Consider the following 24,419-nt stretch of genomic DNA (forward strand, 5'->3'; position numbering starts at 1 on the left):
AACCAGCAAAGAAACAGTTTTTCTCTCCTGTTTTGCTTCATACATGGTCGGTACGATGGATTGCTGCAAAGTCAGCAAAATAAAGGAAGCAAACGTTGCCACAATCCTATCCAGCAGTAGTGGAGGCTGCAAATCAACGACTCGAAGCAATTTCAGGGTTTTCCTTAAGAAACATTTTAAGCAGGTTTGACTAATTACAACCAGCTGGAATGTATGTTTTTGACTTGGAATCTGAATAGTAATTCTTGTTTTGTAAAGGACCTTGAAAAAAAGGTCCTAAAACTTTTCTTTATAAAGAAATTGAAGTAAATTGAATGTGTTAAATCAGGAAGTTATGTCCCCCTGAAGGCGGCTGCGCCTCGGAACTTCCCTACCGGTTCTTTTCCTGGGAGCAAGTTATTTACTACTCTTAACTCAAACTGGGTAAAATCATATAAAAAAGGACTATAAAAACAGGAGTAAAAAAGTAACAGCGTTTATTCCAGATCAGGTCGTTACAGGACAGAGAAAATGCTTGGAGTCGGCACAGCTGTGGGCTCAAAAAACGTCAGCGAGCGTCAGGCAAAGATTGAGCCCCGAACAAGGTCGTCTCCTTCTTCTTATACCTCATGAGTCTATGTGTTGGATCAGGTGGATGCTTAGCTATCTGTATCAGAAACTGACATGCCATCAATGCCCTGATCTGTATACATCTTGCCTCCATGCCCAAGAATTACAGATACGTCTCCTCTATCAGTCCGGCTCCAAGATGCGCCCATATCCTCTGTGTTTCTAAAGACACGAAGGCTGTCCTGATTAGATGACTTCCATACACAGTGACATCCACAATGTGAAGGAAGGCCTTCTACTCTGTCTAATCTGGCTAACAGAATAACAATGCACATGATGTATAAAGAATAAACCTAACAACTGTGTACTTTTGCAGACAGTTGCTGTGTTTAGACCAGTTTGCATCCATTTCAACTGGATTCTGTAAACCTTCATACAGAGAAGTCAAAAGTATTAATATTTATTTCTCAAGTAGAAGATGAAAACCTTCTGTTTAAAACACTTTTGTAGAAGTTAGAAGATCAACTTAAGCTTTTCACTTCAGTAAAAGTACAATTTTAAAAACTACTTAAAGTATAAAAGTGATGCAGGAAATAAATGTTACGACGACAGAAGCTTTACTGCACTACACTATTAAAGGAACATTTTTCTACAAATCTGGATGATAACTTCCTCACACATAATTTTCCTAGATGTATAACTGCATAACTAATGGTATCAAATTTAACTTTAAATCATCTAGAAAAACTATTTATTTTGATATGTGGGAAACAACAAGTTGGTGCAGCACAGAGTCCAACCACAAAGTAATTAATGCAAAATAATTAGTTTTAATTAGGAATGCACGATATTGGGATTTTGGCCGATATCCGATATGCCGATATTTTAAAACTCATGTAGCCGATAACCGATACCGATAGTGATGTTAAAGCTGGACAAAAATAAGTAGTCATTGAAAATAGCAGTTTTGTTATCCATTTCTGACACTTTGAAAAATAATATACTCAAATATATTTTCATATGCTGATATCAAATATTTTTAAAAACGCGGTATCGATTTATTTTACTTTCAAAATCTCGTGAAATGTCATCGTTCTGTTACAAACTCTCGGGATATTTTGCAAATTCTTGTGAGATTTTGTTAGTAAAATAGATCGATACCGCGTCAATATATCAACATATAAAAATATGGCAAAATTTCGTAGATTTTCGGGGGATTTCGTAGCATAACGATGACATATAGCAATATTTCATTAGTAAAAGAGATTGATATGGTGTTTTTAATAAATTTTTATATTGTGATATTTTAATGTATCAATATTTTTTCCCTCGTCTTTAGAAGTTTTTAAGTCTGTAAAAAAGAAGTTTTTGAGGAAGAAGAAGAAGTAGTATTTTTTTTTTAGACTTTGTCCGATATTCAGTGTTAAGGCTGATACCGATAGGGGGCCGATTATATTGTGCATCCCTAGTTTAAATAATAATTATTATTTAAACTAATTATTTTATGTTTTTTTATTTTTAGATGCCAACAGGTCATAAAAAAAATGAGCTCAAATGAAACAAATGAGTATATTTTTGAAATGTAAGGAGTAGGAACTAGAGATAATTGCAAAAATAATGTAAGGAGTAGAAGTAAAAAGTTGTTAAAAAAATAATTACTCCAATAAAGTATAGATAGACAAAATGTCTACTTAAGTAAGGAAACAAGTTTTTCTACTTTATGACTTGACACCTCTGGGTTCATACGATTTGAACCTCTTCTTCTTGTGAAATTGATATATTTGTTGTGAACGAGTGCTAAAAGAAATAATTGAAATTCTTTTCTTTGCTAAATCCTAATGTTTAGGTTTTTACGCTTTAATTTTGTTTTTTTTCATCTATTCAGGTGAAGAAGCTCCTGGAGGATCTTTCTGAACTCATGTCAGAAAAGGAAGCCTTGGCTCAACGCTGTCAAGAGCTGGATTTACAGGTGAATATGGAGCTCATGCACAACATGCACATGTTTATATCTCTACTGTATGGAGATAAGGTTTTTCATAAAGTGTTTAGTTTTTAGTTTTTGTCAGAATGTCTCATTAGTTAGCAGATTGTAGCTCTCGGTGTATTCAGACATGGAAGCCTTTGGCACAGCGTAACCCAAAGTTTTGAAATTCTCTGAAATGCTTGGCTCCATTGTCTGGAGCCGCTGTGGCAGAACGGCTGTGGAGCCACAGTCTGGGCTCTGCTGGCTTCACATGGCATCCAGCCCGTATCTGCCACTGTTAGAAGTGCTGAATTTAGCATCGGGACTGATCAAATGTCTACCTGGACTCTCAGCAGATTGATTTGATCATTTTGCTGCCTTGCTCGGGTCTATGGGCAGAGAGGTAAGTTAAACACAGCTTATCGCCGGGGGTGAAGGAGGAACTAAACCCAGCTAAACCCATCAGAACCAGCTGCTCAAATGTTTGCTCTAACTCTGCTAACACAGGGTTCAAACAGGGTAATGATAAGTTATCTACTGCAAGTTTAGTCATTTTGGCAATATTCTAAACATTCATCCTTGAATGTGTGCTATGATATCCATTTGGCCTTCTTGATTAAGGAAAAGTCTGACCAAAAAACCTTTAAACAACTAAATAAATATCTAACTGGTTTCTGGAATAGAACCTAGGCCTTAATGTTACTTCAAACTCAGCTAACGGTTTTGTTCAGTGTTTGTACAGTGCTGTAAAGTAAGCATCCCCTCCCCTTAAATATCTGTTTTTTTGTTGTTCTATATCATAATTTTTAAGCTTTTCAAAGTCAACTAAACACATTTATATTACAAAATACTGACTTTGGCATTACAGAGTATTCATCCATCCGTCCGTCCGTCCATCCATCCATTTTTTAACACGCTTATCCCAAGTGGGGTCGAAATGTAAGGAGGCAAGGGGTGCTGGTTCCTATCTCCAGCTGTCTACGGGCGAGAGGCCATTACAGGGCAAAGTATTCATTTGTTATGAAATATTTACTGTTTCCTTCCAACTCTGAATAAAGGGAAGGCACATTTATTTGTATAGCAAACTTCAGTAGAAAGACAATTCAAAGTGCTTTGCATGAATTGAAAAGGAAAATAGAACGGAAAATAAAACCAAGAAAAGATAAAAGCAGGTAGTAAAGCAAATAAAACAATTTGACCACAACCTAAATAATGTTTGGGTAAAATCAACAATATATTTCATGAAGGTATAACATTAAAACATAGTTAGAAGATCAAGGAAAATTAATTTGCAGAATATCCAAAAATATTTTAATAACCCCAAAGGGAAATCAAAAGTTGCAGTACCTCATATGGTTTTTGTGGAGGTGTTGATAGTTGGAGTTAGGAAGGATCTTCTGTAGCTTTCTGGAGAAACCTCTGACCATTGTCCACAATCTTCTTCACTTTATGAAGAAATCTTCTCTGTGAAATCATCTCCAGAGGCTGTAGAGGAGTTCCTAGAACAGAGCTGGCCTTCTTGAGTAGCTTGCTGAGCTTTTTTAAGCTCTAATGCTGTAAAACCAGCAGATGATGGTGGAAGAGATCAGACTCTCCACAAGAGACCTATTGAGGATATGTAACTTCTTGCTGCAAAGTTGTGACCCCAGTCCAGCCCTTTAAATAATACAAATGATTAAAAAATAAGGATATTTATTTATTGAGGTGGAAAAATATGTATTGACTAACCTGGCTTTAAATAAAAAGATGGAACGAGATCTTAAGTGTGACTCTCAGAGCAGCACCTGGTTCTGTAAATTGAGTTTTAGATGATGTCACCAAGTCCATTGAAGTGACCAGTTGCTGAATGAAGCTGTTAATTGATGGCTGTGATGCTTCAGTGTTATTTCCGGAATTGCATAACCTAAGTATTGCGATAAAATGTTTTAGACCTTTATTTGAAAAAAAAATCTTATTATTACTAAAAGGTTTTTATTCTCTTATAAGGTTTTTTCAGACCTGTTAATGTACATCACTAAAAGTACTGAAATCACTTTTTTGGCATTTACACAGCAGGGAAAGGACATGCTTATCTTATTTCTTTTTTCATTGTGAGGCATTTATGAGCATTAACTGTGAAATCAGAGAAGTTTTACCAGTTACATGCAGGACTACCATAATTTTCAGACTATTAGCCGCACCTGAATATAAGCCGGAGAAGCTAAATTGCATGATTTGTACATATACAGGTGCTGGTCATAAAATTAGAATATCATGAAAAAGTTGATTGATTTCAGTAATTCCATTTAAAAAGTGAAACTTGTATATTATATTCATACATTACATACAAACTCATATATTTCAGATGTTTATTTTGTTTAATTTTGATGATTACAAATGACAACAAATGAAAATCTCAAATTCATCATATCAGAAAATTAGAATATTGTGAAAAGGTTCAAAATTGATGGCCCCTGGTGCCACACTCTAATCAGCTAATTAACTCAAACCACCTGCAAAAGCCTTTAAATGGTCTTTCAGTCTAGTTCTATAGGCTACACAATCATGGGGAAGACTGCTGACTTGACAGTTGTCCAAAAGACGACCATCGACACCTTGCACAAGGAGGGCAAGACACAAAAGGTCATCGCTAAAGAGGCTGGCTGTTCACAGAGCTCAGTGTCCAAGCACATTAATAGAGAGGCGAAGGGAAGGAAAAGATGTGGTCGAAAAAAGTGTACAAGCAAGAGAGATAACCGTACCCTGGAGAGGATTGTGAAACAAAACCCATTCAAAAATGTGGGGGAGATTCACAAAGAGTGGACTGCAGCTGGAGTGAGTGCTTCAAGAACCACCACACACAGACGTATGACAGACATGGGTTTCTGCTGTCGCATTCCTTGTGTCAAGCCACTCTTGAACCACAGACAGCGTCAGAAGCGTCTTGCCTGGGCTAAAGAGAAACAGGACTGGACTGCTGGTGAGTGGTCCAAAGTCATGTTCTCTGATGAAAGTAAATTTTGCATTTCCTGTGGAAATCAAGGTCCCAGAGTCTGGAGGAAAAGAAGAGAGGCACTTCATCCACGTTGCTTGAAGTCCAGTGTAAAGTTTCCACAGTCAGTGATGGTTTGGGGTGCCATGTCATCTGCTGGTGTTGGTCCATTGTGTTTTCTGAGGTCCAGGGTCAACGCAGCCACATACCAGGAAGTTTTAGAGCACTTCATGCTTCCTGCAGCTGACCAACTTTTTGGAGATGCAGATTTCATTTTCCAACAGGACTTGGCACCTGCACACAGTGCCAAAGCTACCAGTACCTGGTTGAAGGACCATGGTATCCCTGTTCTTAATTGGCCAGCAAACTCTCCTGACCTTAACCCCATAGAAAATCTATGGGGTATTGTGAAGAAGAAGATGCAATACACCAGACCCAACAATTCAGAAGAGCTAAAAGCCACTATTAGAGCAACCTGGGCTATCATAACACCTGAGCAGTGCCACAGACTGATCGACTCCATGCCACGCCGCATTGCTGCAGTAATACAGGCCAAAGGAGGCCCAACTAAATACTGAGTGCTGTACATGCTCATACTTTTCATGTTCATACTTTTCAGTTGGCCAACATTTCTATAAATCCTTTGTTTTTATTGGTCTTCAGTAATATTCTAATTTTCTGATATGATGAATTTGAGATTTTCATTTGTTGTCATTTGTAATCATCAAAATTAAACAAAATAAACATCTGAAATATATGAGTTTGTATGTAATGTATGAATATAATATACAAGTTTCACTTTTTAAATGGAATTACTGAAATCAATCTACTTTTTCATGATATTCTAATTTTATGACCAGCACCTGTACAAGCCGCACCGGACTATAAGCCGCAGGTTTTTTTATGATTAACACAAACTGTCTTGCGCTCACAATGTCCATCTTTCTCGCTGTCGCTCTGTCTCGTACCACTCGCGGTAGAAGTCTGCTTCCGGAGGACCTCCGCATTCCCGCGCGCGCGGCTACCATACTTGTGTGTTGAAGCAAATGTGACGTCAACATGGTGGATGGTAAAATCTATAGATTTAGGTATTACGCTAGTGGCCGTTAGCTGTAAAAGTCCATAGATAAGCCGCATTGTTATATAAGCTGCAAGGTCGAAAAATGGGGAAAAAGTTGCGGCTTTTAGTCCGAAAATTACATTAGTTAAAAAAAAGGAAATGGGCTCAGAGGAATTAATTTAGACAACATGCAGATACTGGTATCGGTATCGGTGCAACACTGATTACATGGCTTTTAATTTCAGCCTGTGTAGCATGTGGTTACTGCTGAGATTACGTCTGCTATTAAGTCCATAACACAGATTTTATCCGCACTATCCAAAGAACACCGTTTGATCAGCCTGATCTGTTATGAAAAGGCTAAATGTCTTCAGCTTTATGCACTTCTCCCTCACCTCAATGCCACCCTCTAGTGGCAACTCCTACCTTTTATTCTTAAATTTGAGAGTTGGAGTAAATTCCCCAAATTCTCAGCACTTAGGAGTAAAGAGAGCACTCTAGGAAGTTTGATAAATCCATGTCCAGGACATTTAAAGCACTGTGGATAACTTGACTGCATACTGAGGGGGTAATTCAGCCATTTCATTCAGGTGTATAAGCAGAGACACATTTAAAAGTTGCAGGGCACTGGACCTGGAAGGTGGAAATTGAGGAACCTTGATCTAAAATATGTGGGCACAGTGAGAAGCAAAAAAAAAAAAGAAATGTGCAAGACAAAAAAGAATACTGTTTTACAGCACTGTATAAGCAAGGCTTAAATTTTACTCGATTTGTCTTTTTTTATCCTTAAAGGGAAACGCTGTTTTTTTACATTGGTCCCTTGATTTTACGTTATTCCATCATGTTCTACTCACCCGTATGAGTTTAGTGTCATTTGGAGCCGTTCTGAAGATATTCCGTTAGGTTATATCCAAGTAACGTCTTCCTATGGGCAACGACTGGAAGGCAGAAACTAAACTGTTAATAGTTTATTCTTTCTGGTACACCAGCATTCATAGCATGTAGGCGAATCACTGTCCCCCAGACATCCACGTTTCTATTTTTTATATATTTTTTTTTTTTTTAAACAAAGTGGCGTGTGTGTGACGTCATCCACGCGCAGGACTGGAGTTGTGACAGGCAGCCTGGGCCACAGGCGGCTACGCTCTACCCCTTCTATTCATTCTAGCTAATCTGAATCGTTCAATTCCATTTGGAGATCGAGATCATCTGTGGTAGCAGCACTAGACATCTTCCAGGCATGTGAGGAAAACTAGCAGCAGTTGAGCGGACAGGAAGAATGAAAGGTAGCCGGCGCGCGGATGACGTCATACACGCGGCACTTTTTTTATTTATTTATTTATATTAATATAAAATATATAACCGCGGATGTCTGGGGGACAGTGATTCCCCTACATGTTCTGAATGCTGGCGTACCATAAAGAATAAACTATGAACAGTTTAGTTTGTGCCTTCAAGTCGTTGCCCGTAGGAAGACGTTACTTGGATATAACCTAACGGAATATCTTCAGAACGGCTCCAAATGACACAAAACTCATATGAGTGAGTAGAACATGATGTAATAACGTGAAATCAAGGGCCCAATGTAAAAAAAAAATGGCGTTCCCCTTTAAATTGGTAAATGAACCTTTATTTGATTAAGAGGGAAACTAATATCCATGTTTTAACATTTCTTAAGCTGAGAACCACATTTCCAGCAAGAACCAAGAACTTTGTTTACTTCAACATGGAACAAAAAATGTTTTTTTTTCTCTGTGTTGCCTCTTTTAATTCTGAAAGTAACTTTCCTGCTCTGCATGCTGTTATTGACCAGCAGGAGATTTAACCCTGCAGCTCCTTTCTGCTCACTTTAATTAACCTTAACCCCGGCTTGAAACTCCTGAAGAGAACAGCCTTAACATCTTTATTCCTGGACAGGTGGCCGTTCTTCTAGAGGAAAGAAACAGCCTCTTGGCTGAGAACGATGTCCTAACGGACCGCACCAGCCAGCTAGACACTTTTGATGACCCGAGCACACCATCGGGAAGGAAACACAGCCAGCTGCAGCAGCAACTGGAGAGTCTGCAGGAGGAGAACTTCAGGTTGATTACTGCAGCTTCAGATGAACCTCTGCTCTTTACTTTCAGTGAAAATCAAATGCTCACATATGTGCTCATCTAGACTGGAGGCTGCCAAGGATGACTACCGGATCCACTGTGAGGAGCTGGAGAAGCAGCTGATTGAGCTTCAGCATCGTAATGATGAGCTTACCAGCCTGGCAGAGGAATCACGGGCTCTGAAAGATGAACTGGATGTTTTAAGGTTTGTATTTGGCAAACTCCTCCTTTTTAATAAATTCTTATAAAGTTCATTTTATTTACCTCATGGATTCTTAAGACTCTTATTTTCCAAGACTTTTTTCATTCTTAAAAGTTGGTTTAGCTGCATAAACTCAACAAACAGAATGTAATTTTGCTTCTAGTGAATGTTCTTGTCAAGGAATACTGCTTGGAATTTTTAATTAGAACCACAAAATGTAAGAGTTTTACTATGATTTTATTCTATATGCACCAAATTTTCAAGATGAAAATATTTTATTTTTAACTGAAATTAATGTTATATTTTGCATCAGGAGGCAATTTCCTGCTTGAAAAGCAAAGAAAATAGGTGGTTTGAGAGGGGCATGAAGGAAGCTTGTTAAGGAAGTTTATTTCTATAGCGCCAATTCACAACACATCATCTCAAGGCACTTTACAGTTCAACAGATCATCCAGTCAAATTGATTCAAAGTTTTCTATCTAAGGAAAACCAGTTGATTGCATCGACTCATTGACTCCAAGGCAATCTCTCACACTAAGCATGATTGTAGCGACGGTGGAGAGGAAAAACTCCCTTTTAACAGGAGTGTGAGCGGCCATCTGCTGAGGCAGACTGGGGTTCAAGGAGACAGAAGCAGAGATACAAAAAGCAGCTGTAAAAGGTGGCGCCGTCCAGGAAACACACAGCCAGGCAGACGAGCTCCGAGCCAGCTCCCATGTCAGAGGACGAAGAGAGCACATTCTGACAGTCATAGTCATAAAAACAGGACCACACTGAAAAACAGGCAGGATCTCCAACATCTAGAAACAAAGGTGTTGATGGCAGCAGCACAGCTGATATTTCTCTCCAGGATGGAGTCACAGCCAAATAGGAACAGACCAGATGAAGCTACTATGAGAAAAAGCAGAGAGAGCAGAACGTTAGAGATTAAACTAACAAATACTGCAGAATAGAAGAATAGAGATAGAATGATGAAAAAGGGGTGCATTTAAAACTTTTATAGGGGTACATCAGTACATGTTTGTATAATTTTCAGATTAATATGAAAGAACCTGTATTTTTAAGAAACCACCTGATGTTTTGATGCATAGAACCACCTGCTACAGATTCTACCACCTGCATAGAACTTCAGCACAAAAAGGCTACAAAAAATAAGGACAGCTATTGTGATTATTATTTCTTATTTAAAAACAAACCAAAAAGGAAACAGAGTCGTGATTCTCCTCACATTTTCACTCTGGAATAGAGTTTTAATGTTGACTCTATTACCACAAAGAAATTATAACTCTGATCAGAGAACTCATCCCTCTAAACACCTCGGTCACATGTCAAAAACAAACACCTTAGTAAATGTATGAGCCAGAAATATCTGCCCACAGTTTGGGACCTTTGTAGTAACGTCATGCAAATCTCTAAATTATACCCCATTTACACTACCCTTGAAAAACCGATCCATGCCAAGACCGGTCCGAGCTCGGATCAGTTAACCAGGCCGAGCTCGGTTCAGACGACCGTTTACATATGGCGCTAGCTTGGTTCCTCGACTCCTCGCCTCCTAGTGACGATCTGCGGTATCACTGCCAGTATTGAAGGAGGAAATCAAGCAGTTGGTGGCACCAAAAGCTGTTTGCCAACCGCCATGAAACACAAGAAGAAGAAGATGAAGAAAGAGGGAATCAAGCAAATCAAAATGGCAGCGCCCGTCACATTCAGAAAGTTATGCTTGATTATTATTGATGTACTTTGGTGTTTGCAAAGGGTCAGGCGAAGACGGCAACCTTTCGTGGATTTACTTGACAAAGTCTGCTTTCGATTGTTTGTTTATAGTTGTTCTTCTGTTTTGTGTTGGTTGGCAAGCAACTTCTGGAGGGGCATTACCGCCAACTACTGGAATGGAGTAGGGGTGTAAATAATAATCGTTTTGTATCGATGCATCGATCCAAAAGTCGACGATCCGATGCATCGACACGTCCGCAAGATAATCGATTCATGTTTTTTTTCCTCCGGTCTATTTTTATCCATTTGCTCCTGGGCATAATTCTCCCATGCTGCGGTGCCACTAAACCTATTTTGCCCTCCTACCGCGCTTCCTGGTTATACTCTTACAGCAGTGTGTTGCAGTGAGCTTCACACAGACATTTTTAAATTATGCTCAATATTGAAGCGTGGTCTGAGCTACACGCTGTGGGTCTAGAAACGGCCGAGGTGGCAAGGAAGTGGGGACAAGTTTAGTCCGACGACGGAGGGACATGAGGGCCAAAAAGAGCGGAGATCCAGGTGGAAAAAGGGTCCCAGCGTTCTCGGGCACCTCGCTCTTCTAGCGGGTCAAACTTCACGAGTTGTTTTACGCAATTTCGGTCATAAAAACAAATCAAGCCGGCCTCCTGTCTGCTGCACTGTTTGCGGTCAGCTACAATCTGGGAGAGGTGCAGCGGAGCGTCTCTCAAGGGGCGGTGACGTCGTCACTTCTTCTTCTTTTTTTTTTAATGGCGGTTGGCAAACAACTTATAGGTGCATTACCGCCACCTTCCAGAATGGAGTATAGACCAGACAAACTATTATATTCTCCCTAAAATACCCGTTCTTCTTAGAAAATTAAAAATACAACCAAAAACTACATCCCCAGATGACCTTTGAAACAATTCCCTTATATCTAGTTTATTTTTATTCCTGTCTAACTCTCTACGCAACATCCCTCTTTCCTGAGTATATTTATTACATTCTAAAAAAATATGTTGGACAGTTTCTCTGGAGCCGAGGTATTGCATTGAACTCATTACACTGATATTGTGCAGTATTTTTGCAGTATTTTTTGATGCAACTTTTCTACTTCTGTTATTTGCTGTTGTTTCTAAAGAAAATGCATAATGATATTACAGCTTTCATTGATTTATTTCAAACTTGAAACTTTGTTTAGCCTGTAAAATTAACCAATTAATCGAATTGAATCGAATCGTGGTGTATTCTTGAGTATCGAAAATAATCGAATCGTTGGGTCAGGAAATCGATACTGAATCGAATCGCCATGATGGATGTGATTTACACTCCTAGAATGGAGTGTGAATCGGGATGTGCAGCCAGACGGAGATGACGCGTTCTGCTCATGCGCTCTTGTTATCAGAGAACCGAGCCAGGGAAAAACCGAGCCGAGCCCACCTCTGGAACTGGTCTGCAGTTAGCTCGGTCCGGTTGTGTCTAGCTCGGTTCAGTTCAGTTTGCTTTCCATTTACACACAATAAGTTATCTAAGTTACTGAGCTTGGACCGGTCTCAGTACGGTTTTTCAAGGGTAGTGTAAATGGGGTATTAGTGGCATCCAAGTTCAGTCCTAAGGGCTGCTATCTGACATGATGAAGTTGTATTTCAAGAAAGAAAAACATCAAAAGTAGATTACAAAACTAAGCTGAGCCAAAAGGAACAAGGAACTAGCAACTTCCTGGAAATGGAATGGAGTAGAAAAAGTCATATGTACTCACCATAAAAATTACTCAAGTACAGTAAAGATCCTTAAAACAAGTACTTAAGGGCAGTAATCAAGAAAACTTACCTTGTTACTTTCCCACCACTGGTTGGGATGTATCCAAAAAGGTTTGATGTACGTCTCCATCCCCATGCCTGCAGCGTTCCCTGCATTGATTGTTGCAAACGCCTAACAGCATCACACATTGTTACTCCTCTTATTGAACCCAGTGGCTTCCATCTGCTGCAGCCTATGCCTAAGTCAGGTTTGTGCATCCCTCAGCTGGTAGATGTCCTCTCAACAGATTCTCCCATGTGAGCTTTCTCTATAAGTCAGTTTAGTTGAAAAAAACCTTGACCTGGCAGGTTAATGGTTCCCATTTTCAGATGACCGATTGAACAGCGCTCTCTTAGATGTTCAAAGCTTGGGTTTTATTAATATCACTGCAAATTTCTCCCTGATCGTCTACTTTGTTCCCTGGTCTTTAAAAAAGCTGTTATGCTCCAACAAACAGGACATACACCAACATATGAGAAATCTATTTGCTTGTAAAGTAACGTCGAATGATCTTAAATTCATCTTGAATTCACCTGCATTACGTCCTCGTCTATCTTGACTTGGCAACGTGGACAACATTCTCCGAAAGGGGAGTAGGAGTCAAAGGCGTGCAATCTGTTTAGTTTTGTTCATAGTTTATTATTTATTGTTCCTATAAGAGCTTATTGACAGGGAAATGTGTTTATTTTATTCAGGAACTGCTCAGACAGAGTGGTGATGCTGGAAGCATCGGTGGAAACATACAAGCGGAAGCTGGAGAATCTTGGCGATCTGAAGAGGCAGATGAAGCTTTTGGAGGAGAATAACATGACCTACATGCAGAACAGCGTCACTCTGGAGGAGGAGCTACGCAAAGCAAATGCTGCCCGCGCACAGCTGGAGTCATACAAAAGACAAGTAAGGAGCAAACGCCTACTTCTAGGTTTAAAGCAGGACTTTTAAAGTTGAATTAATTATATACATAATTTCATTTGCATTAGAAGATATATTTAGCCTAAAGCTGTTTTGGTTTTTGTTTGTTTTTAAGGTTCAGGACCTCCACAGTAAGCTGTCTGAGGAAACCAGGCGAGCAGACAACATGGCGTTTGAGATGAAAAAGCTGGAAGAAAAGCATGAAACTGTGTTAAAAGAAAAGGAGGTTCAACAGCTTATAAAACTTTAACCATCAATATAAATAACATATTTGCTTTGTTTAAAAAGCTTTTTCTTAATGTTAATCTTTACCCCATTAGCGGATCATTATTGAGCGAGATTCGCTGAAGGAAATCAACGAGGAGCTGCGATGTGCTCAGGTTCAACAGCACCAGCTCTCACAGCCAGGTACCCCCTTTCTGAACACTTACAGTGATGTGAAAAAGTCGTCGTCCTCATCAGCATTGTTTCACAAAGCAGGTTTAAACCTGAAATCATGCACTGCAAAAACGATCTAAAAATGAGTAAAACATGTCTTAAAATGAGTAAAAAATGTCTTAAAATGAGTAAAAAATGTCTTAAATTAAGTGTATTTACCCTTAATTTGGGCAGGTAAATGAGATGGTTTGCCAACGGAATGAGCAATTTTACTCTTAAAATAAGATAATTGGATAATATGCACTTGAAATAAGACAATGCAATTGTGTTTTCTAATTTTAAGTGTAAATTGTCTTTTTCCATTGGCAAAATGTCTCCTTTACCTCCTCAATCCAAGAACAAATGCACTTATTTTAAGAAAAAAAGACTTATCTAGATTTGGATTTTTTCCAGTGTAGAAATTTAGTTTTCTCTTCCACAGAGTGAGTTTACTCAACCTCTGTTTCTGTTACCATAGTAACATTCTCCTAGAGCTAACCTGGTCAAAAGCAGGATTTCTTAACAAAGTCACTGTCGTCTCTCTCCACCCTCCTTAGAGCCGAACACATTGTTCTAATTCCTGATTTAGTCAGGAGAGTTTTCTTGTAGTTTTGTGCAAACCATACAATGAAATTAGTCATGTAGGTTCATTAGACACACTAGGTGTTAAAAACAAAAACGTTGGATGTCCTTTTGACAAGAATCACAAAAAGAATGAGCAACATTAATTCACAGGGATTTAGATATTTATAGGCAGAGGATTCTCAGATATAAATATCCTATATTCAGAGTGATCTTTATGAGCGCCACCGTTTCACCTCACAATCAATGTATCCATTCATCCCTCCTCACATCTGCAGCATTAAACAGGCTTCTTTAGCAAGTATTTAACAGAGCTGGGTTATGATTGAGAGCACATTGACGTGTGATAATATCATTGTATTATAGAAAACCACTGCATGGTGAAACGGCACCAGTCCCATAAAATGTGCTGATGAAGATTCTCAGTCATCCAGGTCATAGTCATTCCATAAAAGTAAAAAAAAAATCCACTGGACTTGGTTTCCATGATTTGAAGACGTTTCGCCAGGTCTACCGACCTTAGGAATCATAGACAGGTTTCAGGTATTACAGGCTAACAGTGGAACCAAACGACCCACTCATCGGTTTCCATTTGCATGTTTCCAAGCGATATAAGGCTTTGTCTATATAAGACTTAAACTCACTGCAGATCCAGACATTTGAATTGACAAAGCTTCCTGGAGGGGAAGCGAAACGTCTTCAAACCGTGGAAACCAAGTCCAGTGGATTTTTTTGAACTTTTATGGAATCCCATAGAATGGCTCCAGGCTTTTCCTGCTCTACCTTCTTGAAGGTTTCTTATGGCTGACGATATGCAGCTTATCATTAATAACAGCTGCTTTGGACACCTCTAAAATAAAAGCTACAGATGTAACTACGGTGCATTGAATCCTGAATGACCACCAGAGATTCTTTGTCACTTAGAATTCTTGCTCTGTGGGAAGAATCTGTAGGAATTGATCCCTGGATGAGACCAGCATCTATACCCTCTGAGGGGTCATCCAGGGTGTCACAGGTAGAATTACTTGAACTGCTCATGCCCTAAAGGAACATTCAGTGCTTTTAGCACTGCCCCCAGGTGGTCAGTAGCAATGAAATAGAAAAGTATGTTTTATATACTATTTACCTTCTTGATAGTTTTTATCTACTTTATTTACAATGTACCTTTAAAAATACAAAAACTGCGTTTCAAAGCTTTAGTTTGAATGAACTCTGTGTGTTTCAGTCACACAAACTTAATGTGCTGATTAAAAACAACTCATTTGGCAGAATATGAGATCTGTGTTTTCGGATTGTTTATTATAAGTGGATCAATATGACTTAGACAGATTTATTTGTCATTTTGTTTACACACTTGTAAAACAAAAAGAACAGCTTTCTGGACAATTTCTTTTTTTTTCTTTTTTTTTTTTTTTTTTTTTTTCAAAGTTTTCAATACAACATTAATAACACAGAACAGTTCGACATAGAGAGCAGTTGGCAAAAATACAGCTTGTTGAAAGTAGCGATGGATCATGGACCATCTTGAAGCACAGCACATTTTAACCTGTAGGAGTCCCATTTTGACCAAAGTTTGAGAAAAATGTCCAGTTTCAAGTGAATTTTAAAAGTAATTTGTTCCATGTTTCTTATTTCAGTCATAATTTCAATCCAGTTTGAAATCGTGGGGGCTGACTGAGTTATCCATTTCTTAGTTATGGCTTTTTTTCCAGCAGCAAGCATTATATTCCAAAGGTATTTGTTTACTGTGTCCATTGCCGGTGTTTTCAGTCCAAGGTACATGGTCATGAAGTTTAAAGGGATGGTGACATTATAAACAGTTTGCATTACATTGTTCATGTCTTTCCAATATTTCTGGATAACTGGGCATTCCCAAAACAAATGATAATGATGCGCCTTTAGGCACCCACATCCTCTCCAGCATCCAGTGTTCCCTTGTGAATAATGAGCGCTTTGACATGGTGTTATAAAGAAACGTGCAATAGTTTTCCAGCTAAATTCTTTCCAGATATGTGACTTTGTTGTCTTCCATTGAGATAAACATACACTTTCCCATTCATCCTCAGTTAAAGTAAATCTACCTTCATTTTCCCACTTATTTTTAATATAGGTAGTGGAATGGTTGTCTGGGTTATTAATACAAATGTATAATTTTGATATTAACCCTCTAGGAAGATTTGATTTATATGCTTTAATGAAGAGATCTATCAATGGGTTGTCATCATTCTGTTTGATTTCTACATTGTAGTAATTTCTTATCTGTAAGTACCTATAGAAATCTTGATTCTCCAAGCCAAATGTTTCTTTTATCATTTCAAAACTTTCCATGTGATTTTGTTTTACAATTTGGTAGAACATTTTCAGGTCTTTCTGAATCCATAATTTAAATCTTGCATCTGTATTATTAGGCATGAAGTTTGTATCGTAAGCAAACCAATTTAAAATTTTTATGTTTCTCTTAAGTTTGTGTGTTTTAAGCATATCTTTCCAGGTGCTCAAAACAGAATTTACCCAGGGATTCTTCACCTGTTTGATTTGATCCAGTCGTTTTTCATCTGCTAATAAAGCTTGCATTGGGATATTTGGTAATAGGTTACATTCAATGTTTTTCCACTGGGCATCATATTTGGGATCACACCAGTACAACAAAGTTCTGATTTGAGCTGAAATAAAGTAATTTTTTAAACAGGGTAAGCCCCAGCCCCCCTTTCCTTTTGTTAATTGGAGAGTTTTGAGTCGAGTGCGGGGTTTTTTACCTTGCCATATAAATCTTGTCATGGTTTTGTCCCATTCCTCAAATAGTTTGTTAGGAATGGAGATTGGAAGAGTTTGGAACAAGTAAAGAAATCTGGGAAGGATGTTCATCTTTATAGTCTCGATCCTTTGGCTTAGAGTTAAATGGGGGATAGGATTCCATTTTTCTAGATCTTTCTTAATGGTGTTAAAAAGAGGGGTGTAGTTCTTTGCCAAGATTGTAGACAACTCCCTATGTAGCACCACCCCCAGGTATTTAAGAGATGTGGTTTGCCATTTAAATGGATATGTTTTTCTGAAAGTTAGGGGTGGTTGCCAATAGGAGAGAATTTCAGTTTTCTGTATGTTTAGTTTGTATCCGGACAGTGGACTAATTTTTTGGAGGAAAGCCATCACATTGGGTATTGAAGTTACTGGGTTGGACTCTTTTTTTTTTTTTTTAAATAGTTAAAAAAAAATATATAAAAACAGTAATATAAACATATGACTGTAAATTTACAGTTCTAACATCTCAGTTTTTTTTTTTTTTTTTTAGGACAATGCACATTCATCAACATGTCAGCATAAAGCATCAATGTAAATTTGCCAGAATTAGCACAACAGCTAATTTGCATCCGCTGTCCTAAGGCAGGTAAAAACAGTGAACATTAAACAAGACGCTACAGGAGAGAACAGAGTGGACACAAACAGATAAGATGCCAATAACATAAAATCACAATAAAATTAGGTTAACAATAAAATGAGGTTAACAGGCCCATGGAAACAGATCAATTTACCTGTGAACACATGTCTGGTTAGTTTCTAGGAGAATTTAAAACATATGAAGGTCCCACAGCCCCTAACAAGAGCTGGCAGTGTGTTCCATAACTGTGCTCCTCTGATGGATGCAACCATTTGGCAAAATTTGGTCCTACGCCGCTGAACATTACAGTCTCCTCTGGTTAAAGCTCTAGTGTTTATTCTAGTAATGTTTTTTTTTGCTTATAAAATCTGTTAGAGGAGGAGGAGCAAGTCCATTTAATACTTAAAAAACAAGGCATGCATCCAGAAACATCTGATGACGTTCAAAGTCTAAAATGTTTTTAATGAGCGGATCATATTTTTCTTTACAGTACAACTACTGAAATATTTTTTTTGATTACACATAAATAGATTAATTTATTCCGCGGGTAAAAACAGGAATAACTTCAGGGTTAGGATTAATTGAGGGAATCCAACCTATTGAGCCTACTGGTAGGTGTAGGCACTATCGGAAGGCCTTCTATGGGACTGATGATCGCTAATAACGACCATTTAGTGGGATGATAATATCCAAAGCGGCTGCAAACAGCCCCTTAGTATTTACTGTGTGATGGAAGATAGAATCAAACAGAGGAGGAACCCAATGATACGATGCACAGGTCTTACCTGTTCAAAACAACATTTTTAGACTTCACCTGCTGACAGCTGCGTTTCTCCCCAGTGAGATATAATGCATTCATACCCTACCATTCAAACAGTAAATGTATTTCAACCAGAAATTGTTTCCTTATTTCCTCCTAAACCATTTTTTTCCTTGTCCAAATGACCATTTCAAACAAAATAACATTTTTCACATCTAAAATTAACATTCTGGATGTCTAGAAATTAATTTCAAAACTTCATTTTCCTAATATTGCTGGTCATAATTTCTATAAATTTGATTATGAAGATATGTATTTAAGATGGCTGATAAATGTCAAAATTACCACTTAGAATATGTAAACATTTCTAAATATATAAAACTTACCTCTGACTGGTACAATTAATTTTTTTTACTTTCTGAAATTCACTTGCTGCTGGAAAAAATGTAATTTAGAAGATCTATTATTATATTTCGGACTAGGACTGAGATTTGGAGGAAGAATCTATTTTAGTGATCTAGAAATGATACAACAGATATGAGAGCATTTTTAATAAATGTTGAAACGGCCTTAATTCAAGCAGCAATCTTCTTCACCACCTCCCTCTCCTTCGCAGTAGTGCTGTTGCTCAGTCTTTTCATTTCTGCATTAAAGTAGAGACTTTAATGCAGAACTGCAGTGATGTGAAATAGGCACTTCCTGTTGCCTGTTGTCATGGTGACTCCTTTAATCTGGGCTCCACTAATTATACCTTTTTCATTCTTGTTATGCACATGCTCAACACTGAGTGTACTATCATATATTTCATTGCAGGGATCCTTCCCTCTGGCAGCCCCAGCCATGAAAACCTTGCAGCTGAGTTGATTCCCATTGAAATCAGGTAGTTTTACATGTTCAGTATTTTCTTTATATTCTCTTTGCTTTAATTTGTCTTAGTAATGACTTTCATAATCATGTAGAGAGAAGTTCTTCAGACTTCAGCATGAGAACAAGATGTTGCGGGTGCAGCAGGAGGAATATGAACAGGAGAGGATCGCCACCCTGCAGGTTCAGCTGAGAGAAGCTGAGAAGACTCACAGTAAACTGGACACGGAGAACAGGCAGGTGTCATGGTTTTTTTGTGCTTGTGATGATCCTCTTTCCGAGTCACTGAGGGTTTCTTTAATCTCTGCTTCCTCTCCAGACTGAGCCGGGAGCGAATCAGTGAGCTGCAGCAGCAGGTGGAGGACCTCCAGAGGGCGCTGCAGAGTCAGGCTGCCAAACCAGATGATGTAAGTGTGTCGCCGCCATGTGGCGGTATTGTACTGAACGATGAACATAGTTAAATATTTCCCAGGTTGATAATTTCTGTTGAGGGGAAAATATGGAATATTAGAAAAATATTTTATTTTAATTCTTGGTGGATCTTCCAGTAGCTCACTCATACATACTTAGATATTTATTTAAAGGTACACTATGCAACCGGTGTTGATTTTCCAGCGAGACTCCCCCCAGAGGGCGAAAGTAAAAGTGCACTGTCGTAAATATGCACAGCTGTTCTCCTGGTTTCTCCGTCAAGCCAGGCGCGGTTGTTTTGAGCTTAGCAGACAGGCGAACGCAACGAATGACTAATGCTGCGTTCACACCGCAGCTGGCGCGACAGAAGCAGCGAGTTTACATGCAAAGTCAATGGTTGACGCGCGTCAAGGCGCAGCAAAAGGTCCTGCGGCGCGTTTTGAGCAGCAGGCGCAGCGCGTCTGAGCAGCTGAAGCAGGGAGAGAGACACAGCGCTGATGATCAGAGGCTATGATCTCTCCTCTTAAACAGTTTATTGACGCCTAAATTAACTTAAAATGCAGAAATCTGCCGGCAGATTATGCAGTTTGGATTATTTAGATCAAAAACACCTACCAGCTGCCGCGGTGAACCGCGAGGAGGTGACCTGGCCTGAGGCTGCTGATGAAGGGGTTCCTTCTGTCGGCGCACCGCTGGTATGTGGGGGTCTGAGCGGCTCCGACAGAAAAAATATTGAAGGCAGGATAATAATCTGAATGAACTGACGGCACTGATTACGTTTTCAGGTGTATTTTCTCATTTAAACACATATTAAAACTACTTTATTCCAAATGATCACAGCAAATATAGCTGCAAGGCAGAGAAAGGATAGTGAAGCTCTGCCCAACGCGCGTCAGACACACTTTTGCACCGCGCAGCCAGAGCAGCAAAGCTGCTTCAGCCGCGCGTCAGAACTAACTGGTACAAGCAGCAAAATTGAAGCAGCAGACACGATTTTGCTGCTTTTGCTGCGTGAACGTAGCATAACTGCACAAGGATCGCCACTGTGCTAGTAACGAGAATGCTTTTAACTGGGGGGTGTAGCAGTTCTCGGCCGTAAAGCAAGACTGACTCTCACGAGACTTCTGAGCCTGTGGGTGCGGGTCGGTGCTCCTGCAATTGCAAGTGCAGTATTTCCCCCACAGACCACCAGGGCGGCCGAGAATACCTTTGTTCAACCTGAAATGACTCATTTAATCATCCAAAACGTTATGGAACACATTAATTGACTGAAAAATGTTGCATAGTGTGCCTTTAATGGCTCAATTACCCATCTCAGTAGTAACTAATTTATGCTGTAACTTTATAACATTCCGGGTGATTTAATTATTTACACTTATACTGACTTTGTAATATCTTTATTGTTTATTCCCATCTGTAGTTACTTGCATACTTTGTTACCTACTATCTACCTATTTACTTACATATTTAAAGGATCATGCCTGTTTTTTGCTTAATAGTCTAATTACATACAGTAGTAGCGGTTTAAAAGTTTGGCTAAAAGCCAAATATCCTCCGGTTTCCAGCCAAGTTCAGCCAAGCATAAAAGTCAGCCAATGAAGGTCTCATCATGGCTACTGCTGTACTTGTTGGCGTTTCTAGTAATTTACTTATATATTTAGTTACTTTCAAAATTAGTTTTGTAAGTACTTCCTTTAATTATTGCATTAGTCCAACGTGACACATGGTTTGGAGAAAGAACTTGGTTTTCAGTCAGGAGAAGGGGTGTAATGATTTATTTTAACCATTTGATTCGTGGACGATTGTGCTTCATTTAGAACGATCGATTTCATTCAGTGACTTGAAATTAATAAGTAAATCTTAATTCAGAAATGTAAATATTGTCACTTAATACCTGCATACTGGAAATCTCCTAGATTTTTGTTGTTTCTTTTAGGGGATAAATGAAATAAACATGGGCATAAACAAACCTGTAGTAAAATACTGCATTTTATTTTGAGCTCAACCAACAATAATAGGAAGTTAACCTTTGTTGTATTATTTTCAATAATTAAGGATAAAAAAAAATTTATGTGCACTAAATATGCTATATATATTTACCCAGTTGTTCTGTCAACATAAAAATATTACAAATAGAACGTTCATAAAATGATAAATGCAACTGACACGGCTTCAGGTTAAATGAGCAGTGGTTGAATCTACTGTTGCTGTCATTGTAATCAAGAAACAGCAGAGCACCAGTAACCAAATACTAACAAATTACTTTAGTTGATCAGCTGATCCACATGATCTGGCTGCAGTTCTATGCATATAAACTGATCATGTACAGTGGGGAGAACAAGTATTTGATACACTGTTGATTTTTCAGGTTTTCCCACTTGCAAAGCTTGTAGAAGACTGTAATTTTTATCATAGGTACTCTTCAACTGTGAGTGATGGAATCTAAAACAAAAATCCAGAAAAATACAATGTATGATTTTTAAATAATTAATTTCCATTTTATTGTGTGAAATAAGTATTTGATCATCTATCAACCAGTAAGAATTTTGGCTCTCACAGACATGTTAGTTCTTCTTTAAGAAGCCCTCCTGTTCTCCACTCATTACCTGTATTAACTGCACCTGTTTGAACTCGTTACCTGTATAAAAGACACCTGTCCACACACTCAATCAATCACACTCCAGCATCACCGTATATCTCTCCAGCTGAGTTTTTGCAGTCTCTAACGGGACATGATGGTGAGGCCTCTGCAGAGCTAACGGTCAGCTAATGGGCAGTTAACTGGCAATTAACCATACCTTGATGCTGCTGCAGCAGGAACACTGTGAACAATTCTTAGCAATCTTCGGCTCGGTCACTTCCCCTGCATCCACCAGGCTCTTTTGAAGGCTGCGCTGCACGTGCACAATCATGACGTCACAGACAGACTTAATCCATTCACCTTTAATGTCTTTATCATTAAAAATTTTACTGAGCCCCTAAAGGGACACTTAAGAAAAAAAAAAGTTCTCTTGCACACCAGTTATAGTTTCTGGTGTGCACCAAATACTTTCTCATATCAGATGGACCTCTTCTTTTTTTTTTTTACCTTAAATTAATTTTTCTGTTCATTTAGTAAACATCCATCCAGTCAGTTGCAGATGTGTTTGAATGAATTTCACAACATAATCAAGGTTTGTTTATCCTTTGTGCTGAAATAGACCACATGAATTCAGGATATGTTTTAAGTGATGTTCAGATGACTTGCAAGCAATGCAGCAACGTCTTTATACGGTAGCCCAAACTGAAAATATAGCCTAATAGGTTCATTTACATGTACAGTTAACATAAACATCCATTTTAATGAAGACTGTTGTCCGAAATACTTGTGCAATCATGCAAGAAAGTATCATGTGCGCACAAAATACTTTCTTGCATTTTAGAGAACGTTTCTGATGCTCACCAGATACTTTTTTCTTCTCTTGTGCGCCAGATACTTTCATACACACAAATACTTTTTGGTGTGCATGAGAAAGTATCTGGTGCACACAAGAAACTAATTTGTCCACTCGAGAACATGCCCCCCCCCCAAGTGTCCTTTTGGGGGCTCAGTGAAATACTCACATCTAAGAAAAAAAAAAAAAAAACTACCACACATCAATGTGTTATTTCCCTAATATTAATAAGATCCATTGATTACCCTTTAAATAGATTTTAGACTAGTTCACATCGTTTTTATCAACAATTTGCTGAACACCGATCGATGCTGGATCGCAGGAATAGAAATCGATCTATCGATGAAATGATCAGTCGTTAGAGCTCTAGTTGGGAGTTTTACTTATTTTTTAGCCTGTGGTTTTGAGCTTAACTAATTACATTGATTTCATATTTTTTTTAGTCAAACCTGAAGAGGAAACTGGACGCCCACATGTGAGTTGTTTTGCTCATAGACAATAGAAATATAGGCTGACTGTCTCCAGTTGGAGGATGTTGATTTGTTGTCTTTCTTCAGGTCCCAGCTCAACGAGGCTCAAGATGAAATCATGAAGAAGAAGGAGCTTCTGGAGGATCTCCAGCCTGACAACACTCAGACATGTGGGTTTAAATGCTCTTTTCTTTTGCTGTTTTTCTGCTATTCTATCACACATGAAACAAACCTGGTTTCTTGTGCATCAGCTTTGAGGGTGGATGAGCTGATGGCAGCCCTTAAGAAGAAGGATGACGACATGCGGGCCATGGAAGAGAGGTACAAAATGTATCTGGAGAAGGCTCGCAATGTGAGTTGTATGAACATGCCTTTGATAACCCTTACAAGATCAGGTTGGATAAAGGGAGCTAATATCTTACTTCGTCTTTCATTTTGGCTTTCAGGTAATACGAGCTTTGGACCCCAAGCTGAATCCTGCCACTGCTGAGATCCAGGCTCTTAGAAACCAAGTGGCAGATCGGGACAAGCAGATCCTCAACCTCGAAGTAATTTCACCTTCATGAAACGAATATGAATCAAGGAATGTGGGAAGAAGTGTAATAATTCAATCGTATTCTTTATTTTAGCGTCTATGTGAGCAGGCCAGGCTGAAGGAGGTCGAGGAGAAGCTCATTGTTACAGCTTGGTATAACAAGGTGAGTTAAAATCACTTTGATTTAAAAGGATTGTAAGACGGATAACAGCTGTAGCATCTAATAATGAAAAGAGCTGCAAAACAATTCGATTTTGATAGCAGTTATTTAAAGCATGATAATCCCCTCACTCAGCTTTCA

At 38.7% G+C, this 24,419-nt stretch overlaps 1 protein-coding gene across 1 annotated transcript in view; it reads left to right on the forward strand.

Annotated features, from left to right (window-relative positions):
- The window catches only part of hook1 (hook microtubule-tethering protein 1), a 51,589-nt gene that overhangs the window by 19,834 nt on the left and 7,336 nt on the right, over positions 1-24,419 (forward strand). Inside the window, exons 8-21 of the mRNA XM_038309076.1 lie at positions 2,435-2,518; positions 8,461-8,624; positions 8,704-8,844; positions 13,053-13,254; positions 13,385-13,495; positions 13,590-13,677; positions 19,218-19,284; positions 19,364-19,504; positions 19,588-19,675; positions 23,557-23,588; positions 23,671-23,753; positions 23,835-23,935; positions 24,030-24,131; positions 24,213-24,281. Coding sequence (XP_038165004.1) covers positions 2,435-2,518; positions 8,461-8,624; positions 8,704-8,844; positions 13,053-13,254; positions 13,385-13,495; positions 13,590-13,677; positions 19,218-19,284; positions 19,364-19,504; positions 19,588-19,675; positions 23,557-23,588; positions 23,671-23,753; positions 23,835-23,935; positions 24,030-24,131; positions 24,213-24,281 — 1,473 coding nt within the window. The remainder of the gene's footprint in view (positions 1-2,434; positions 2,519-8,460; positions 8,625-8,703; positions 8,845-13,052; positions 13,255-13,384; positions 13,496-13,589; positions 13,678-19,217; positions 19,285-19,363; positions 19,505-19,587; positions 19,676-23,556; positions 23,589-23,670; positions 23,754-23,834; positions 23,936-24,029; positions 24,132-24,212; positions 24,282-24,419) is intronic.

This window comes from Cyprinodon tularosa, unplaced genomic scaffold, assembly GCF_016077235.1.
Source record: "Cyprinodon tularosa strain WSP-4 unplaced genomic scaffold, ASM1607723v1 ctg656, whole genome shotgun sequence".
NCBI classification, from domain to species: domain Eukaryota; kingdom Metazoa; phylum Chordata; class Actinopteri; order Cyprinodontiformes; family Cyprinodontidae; genus Cyprinodon; species Cyprinodon tularosa.